The 6,578-nt window shown below is 45.5% G+C and overlaps 1 protein-coding gene across 1 annotated transcript; it reads right to left on the reverse strand.

The window, feature by feature from the left end:
- Positions 1–2,298: 2,298 nt before the first annotated feature.
- On the reverse strand, positions 2,299–5,953 carry LOC106533892 (oocyte zinc finger protein XlCOF7.1; the record flags this gene model as incomplete). Its single annotated transcript, XM_014030353.1, is given in 1 exon segment — positions 2,299–5,953. A coding segment is annotated over 1 exon segment (3,456 nt), but the record flags the coding sequence as incomplete, so codon positions are not given.
- Between the last annotated feature and the right edge of the window lie 625 nt (positions 5,954–6,578).

Consider the following 6,578-nt stretch of genomic DNA (forward strand, 5'->3'; position numbering starts at 1 on the left):
GCATAGCTCCTAGGATCATTGGGACACTCAAACCCCTCCACCACGATAAGGTAGCAGCCCAAGGAGAGGTTCATTTATCATCTATAAACATATTTACACTGACTCTTCAAAAAAAAGGAACAAAACTTTGTTCATCTTTTACGTTCTCAGTACCTTTCTTGATTTCAAGATGAAGACAAAATGTGACTGAATGTTTAACGAGACGTTTTCACAGAAAAGGATTGAATTTTCACATGTGGGTATAATCAGGGTGCCGTCCTAACACGAACACAAAAACACACATCTTCTAATGAATATAAAAGAAACTTTATTTTTTAAGACAAACTATAGCATCATTTTATATACACTGTAACAAGGCGTCCATCAGGAAACAGCTTTTCTTTCCCCATGATTAAAAACAACAACTCAAGCATCACAGGACAAAAACCAAAACTGACTTTTTTTTCTCCCAAAAAAGAAATGAGTGAGAAAGTTCTGCAAAAAATGTACTGATGTGACAGAAGTKGAATGTTTGCTTGTATTATTCAAAAACTTCAGCATATTTTCAAGTAAAAGTCCACTATAATGAACACGTACATAGCTGATAACCCCTTTAAAAAACATTTATATGGTGTAGACAAAAATAAAAAAMAAACAAACAAACAATCAATTCCATGATCTCCCACTGTAAGTTTTAATTCAGGGCAAACCCAATATCTGCATGGTTTAAAAYGTAATGTTAAAATCACAGAATAAACGCATCATGTCGAGATGCACACTTGACTTTGGCTGCGTCTCACTTCAGGGGTTGCAGCCGACGTAGGGTACATTGTCTGCTTACATCACTGCGTACGTCCCAATTTAAAGGCTCAAAACCGACAAAACCCTGAAAATACAGGCTGCATCTGAGTATCCTCCGCTGACGACCGTATCCCAGGATTCATTGTGCCATCAGCAAACAGAAAATGAAGAGTTCGGAAATTTATCCAGGACTGAAGAATTTGCTTTTAAATCTAAGTTTAGCAACTTAGCTGATGAAATTTATGCTGCAATGAGATGTTTAATAAAATGCAACTACAGACTGAAGTTGCGATTTGTCTTGTACAGATAACTTTCATATCAGCCCTCGTCATCTATGTTTCCCTGCTTCAACTCAGCTGATTTCAAGTGATAACTGGTTAACAGGCTTTTGTTGATCTGCAGTCATCTGAATCAGGTGTTAAAGCAGGGAAACTTGTAAAACGTGCAGGGCAGTGTGCCTTGAGGACCAGGGCTGGGAAACACTGATCTAAGGAGACGGCTGACTCTGCAGCTCAGCAGGCGTTTACACCGTGATCTTGATGATGTAATAAACTTTATCGGTCACGAGCTGAGGGGATCAGACCCTCTCCATGGTCACTGAATACACAAGGAAAACCATAACTCGAGAAAACGCTCATCGTTATCAWGAGAAAACCACAGAAAATAATTATAAGCGGAAAATGGCCGCTCTCRGCTTCCGTAGACACTGGAGTTAAATCCAAAATATAACACTTTTTTTTCCTGTAGTTATGTGTGACGTTTTAATAAATCTGAACTTTGTAAAGTTAYACCTTTAAAAGACAACTGAAGGCACGTGACTAAAACGTCATTTTACAGCCGTTTTTGGAGCCTACACCGGCGGCCTATGGCCCACTTAGGATGTGGTCTACGTGGGCTGCGACCACTGAGTTGAGAACACAGCCTTTTTCTTTTCCAGCAGWCATGGCTTTAAAATGTCACAAGTTCCTCTTCTGCAGCTTATCAATTATTATTTTTTGCCTCAGACATGTAAACCATTTCAAACTAATCAATACTTTTAATAGACTGTACTGCAAATACTTGAGGGAACACAGAGCGTCAGTGGATTTTCTGTTTTTCTACTATCACATGGTCAGTGGAAAGCCAATCATTTAACCCAGGGGTTCTCAAGCCATTTGGGTCTGGGGACCCCTGACAAGGGAAAAAAAAATTCCAGAGACCCCCTCATAAACCCCACGCTGTTTTAAATGATAATTTATTGTCATTTCAACCCCTAAATGCCACGGGAATGTATATTTTTTATTAATTTTATTTTGTTTGTTTTAATAGCTCATTGTTCTCCATGCATTTTTAAAAATAAAAACCAAATTAATAATTTTGTGAAATTTTTTGAGGACCCCCAAGATACCTCTCACAGACCCCAGTTTGAGAACCTCTGATTTAACCAGTTAAAGCATTCAATTTTTTTTTACCACAGGTAATATTCAAAACATCAGACATTCGGGCAACAATTTTAACTGCTGTTCAGATTTCCTTCTGCACATTTTCCTTTAATTTATTTAAAGTGTTATGAATGTCTTTAGAAAACCAAAGTAGGTTTAGTGGCTTCTGCTGATCTTTATGTCTTTACAAAACTTAACAAAGAATAAAAAGTAAACAAACACAACTGGGTAAATGACTGATTGTCAGCCAGTCTTTTAAATGGGACGTGATGCAACACATTAAACTGTGTCGGTTTTTACACCTGGCCTCTCGCGTGCTGCAAATAATGATGAAACAGGTCTGAAATAGCAGGAAAGGTGTTCCCACACACAGCACAGTTCAAATCAACTGAAGCCCCTTCCTTTGATTTGCTGGTGATTTTAGTTGCGAGGGTTCTTACTGGTTTATTGGGCGCTCCAGGTGTGATTTCTTTGACTCGTTCAGTTTCTCTTTCTTGAGCTGAAAGTAKCTTACTGGGATGCTGCTGAGCAGAACTGCCAACACCACGGGGTTGACCAGTAGAAATAAAAGAAACGACGGGCACAAGAGTCACCATCTGACAAACGGGGACTGGGGTTTTATGTGAGGCGCTCCAGGGACTGTTGCTGCTTGGAGGGCTGGACGTTTTACTGCTAGACTGCGAGCTGCGACGGTCCACAGGTAAGTCGAAGTCCCTGCGCTGCACCTGCGTTGTGGAATGAGAGAGCTGATGGGTGAACAGCAGGTCCAGAGTCTTAAAGCTGCAGYTGCACTGCTCGCATTGATAAGGCTCGATCACTTTTCGGGGCCGACCCTCGACCCACTGGAACTCCGGGTGCTCCTTTACGTGCTTCCTGTAAGGCCCGACGAAGCGAAAGCCCCGGCCRCACCGAGGGCACGTGAAGCGCCCGCCCCGCCGCCGGTGGACTCTCTGGTGGCGCCACAGCTTGCCCCAGCTCCCCAGCGTCTTCCCGCAGAGCGCGCAGACATAGCTCCGGTCTGGGGCGTGCGTGAGCATGTGGGCTCGCAGCCGGCCCATGTGCCTGAACTGTCGCCCGCAGCTCGGACACGGATACTTCCTGGGGTCGGATCGGCCATCCAGTTGGTTCAGCCTGGACACGAGAGGGGAGACGTCGGGCGGCGGGACGACCGTCAATTGGAGCGGATTCTTGACATTAACGGGGCGCTTCCTGCACGTGACCTGYGTCGGCTTCTTCTTCAGTTCGTGATTCGAAGCTGCGACAGGAGCTGAATTCGCCCCCGATGAACTACTCCCCGAAGGCACTTTGTACCGAATCACCAACATTGTATCCTCACTGTTTATAAAAGCACTTGAGGTATTTTTGTCGGCGGGGCACCAACTGCGATGCTCGTCGAACTCGGCGATCCCGACGAAAAGCTTGTCGCAACGCAAGCAGCGAAGCAGCCTCGCCCCCGTGTGGGCTTTCATGTGACTGTTGAACTCCTGCAGGCGGTCGTGAACCTTCTTGCAGATGTGGCACGTGTACGTCAGCGAGGGCCGGCTGGGATGCGACTCCTCGCCGCCTTCCGCCGGTTTGCATCGGTGCTTTCGCGCGTTGCTGTAATGGCCGAAGGACTTCTCGCAGCGCGTGCAGGTGTAGCGCTTCACGGACCAGTGCGTCAGCTCGTGAACGCGCAAGAAATAGGACTGGCCGAAAGCCTTGCCACATATGTCGCAGTTGTACGGCTTCTCGCCGGTGTGGACGCGGACGTGCCTTGTGAGGGCCGACTGGAACAGGAAGGATTTACCGCAGTACTGGCAAACTTTGCTTTTGACTTTTTCCACCTTTTCCACTGTCTTTTCCACCRYCTTTTCCACTGTCTTTTYCACCATCTTTTCCACCATCTTTTCCATATTTTCAGCCTTTTCTGTTGAAGGTGTATTGTGAACCTCTTGGCCATCCTCGAGGTCCGCCACTTTGCTTGGTTCCTCAGGTGTTGTGTTTTTAACCTCCTCCTCCAGACTGTGCATTTGWGTGTGACGTTCGTACTCGGACCTGMAGATTCTGGCGCTGCAAACCGGACATTTTTCACACATGCTGTTCTTTGTGTGCATCTTGAGATGGAGGTTTAAGTTCGAATTTTTGCTAAAACCTCTTCCGCATTCCTGGCACGTGAAAGGCCTCTCCCCTGTGTGCACGCGTTGATGGATGATGAGCTGAGACAGAAACCTATACGTTCGACTGCAATAGCCGCATTTCATTAACGTCTTAGGGCCTTTCTTCACGTAGATGATGTTAGGGCCGACGTCAACGTCGTCCTCTTTCTGCACATCGCCACAGTCCRTTTTCAGTTCTGTGTCAGGATCTTGTTTCTCTACAAGGCGCTGCTTTGGTAACGCGACACTAACTAATCTCTTTCTCTTGCCGCCTTTCTTGCGCCTGAAAATGAAACACCCAGCAACTGAATCTTCTGGTTTAACAGCGGTGTTGAGTCTAGATTCATTATTATCGGACTGTGACGATGAATTGAAATGATCCAGATTTATCTCAACTCTCTCAGTTTTTACAGTAACAAGGCTTTCAACAGATTCTGGTGTCTCTTTAGAGGGTGTTACAGCGTTTGTGCTAGAAGGCTCCGTCCTYGGCGGGTCTTCGTTGGCTGGAGGATTCAAAGACTCGGGGGAGTTTGACGCCGACTGTGTTTCCTCAGTCTGAGTGGGTTCAACCAGCTTTAAACTGTTCAAATCCTCTGAAGGAGTCACTTCAGGTTCTGGTTCAGAAAGCACTTTACTTTGTTGTGATGGGTTTTCTGTTAGCTGCTGCTCTTGTACTTCTTCAGAATGTGGAGAAAATTGATCACGATTTCTCTCTGCTTCAGTCTGAAGTGTTCCGCCACTTGGGTCAACGGGTTTTCCTGCCTCGGTTTCCCCCTCCAGCTCGTTGCTCAACGCTGCCGAAGCCTCCAGGGAATCATCCAGCTTGGGCACTTTCTCTGGGACCTGCTGATTATTCAGAAGCTTGTTTTCCCTTCTCCTACTTCTTCTGACAGCGTGGTTGTCGGGTGTGTTGCTGCTTTCTGTGGGAGCGGCGTCGTCTTTGCTCTGAGAGATTTCACTCTGTGTTGACGTTTGGGTGTCTCCTCTGCTCCTCAGGCTCCACACCGGGTTGCCAACAGCCCGAGGCCGCACAGCCGGAGCTGCTGCGGCCTTCAAAGCGGCGGCCTCTGATTTTTTCGGTCGTCCCCTTTTTCTTTTCGCTGCTAAAGGTACAGCGACTCCTGCTTCGTCGCTCGGGGTCTCATTCTGAGATGACGCACTGGTTGAGTGTCCATCTACAGCGTTAGGCACATCCTCTGTGCTGTGGGTGGGGGAAATCTCTGGTAAGGGTAAGGGTATGGTGGTGCTGACCTCCCTGTGTTGAACGATGTCAAAACCAGCAGCGTTCGGAGCTTTTTGGTCGTCATCCAGAATCTGTTTTACTTTCCGAGGTCTCCCAGGTTTCCTGTGGACCTGGACAGGTTGTCCCTCATTGTCTGTTGTGGAGCTGCAGGCCGTCGCAGAGGTCAGCTGAGGGTTTGGGCTCATTCTAACCTGTGACGACACCTCCTCGCTTTGCTCACAACTTCTCCTGCCTGCAGATTCAGAGGAGACTTGGCCAGCAGATGTTGAGAGTCCAGACGAGTTTGATTCTGGTGCGAGCTGGTTCTGACTTGTCTGCTTCATTTCGCCTCCCAACCTGGTGTCATCAGCGTGTATTTTATCATTTGGAAGCTGTGAAAAAAAAGCAGTATTAAAGGAATATTTTAGTGTTTTTTTTCAATGAGGTGCTGTAAAACAATATCTTGGCTGAAACTTTTTGTATTACCTCATTAATTTTTTTTTTACCTCATTTAATTTTGACCAGAGTGGTGAGCTAACCTTTAGTCTGAGGTCAAGAAGAAAGTGCTGCTGTCATTAAATATTTAAAGTGCCTGTGACGTCATTTTTTTTGTAATAAATATAAAAACATTTTTGAAAAGATGTCATTGACAAAATACTGCAAAAGAAATTTCATGTTGCTGAGATGAACGGTTGTTGAGATATTTGCCTGTGAAGTAACAGGAAGTGATGTCAAAGAGGAATGTCTGCATGTGAACAGAGCTTTGCTAAAATGGCTAACAACCCAGACTGTAGAGAAGAATCTGATGTTTGTTAAGATTATTTTGAGTCACTATCAGAGAGATGAAGAGTCTGAGTTCAAATAACATTGTTTCAATAAACAAAGACCAGAGAGTTTTCTTTGTTAAAAAGTTCCCCTCTGATGTCACTTCCTGTTTCACTTTGGCTGAGCCAAGTTCAAAAGGAAATCTGCCAGTTAAGGGACAAAATGGGTCAAATCGTGTTTATTGTTCCAACT

The sequence above is a fragment of the Austrofundulus limnaeus genome, unplaced genomic scaffold (assembly GCF_001266775.1).
Source record: "Austrofundulus limnaeus strain Quisiro unplaced genomic scaffold, Austrofundulus_limnaeus-1.0 Scaffold1046, whole genome shotgun sequence".
NCBI classification, from domain to species: Eukaryota; Metazoa; Chordata; class Actinopteri; order Cyprinodontiformes; family Rivulidae; genus Austrofundulus; species Austrofundulus limnaeus.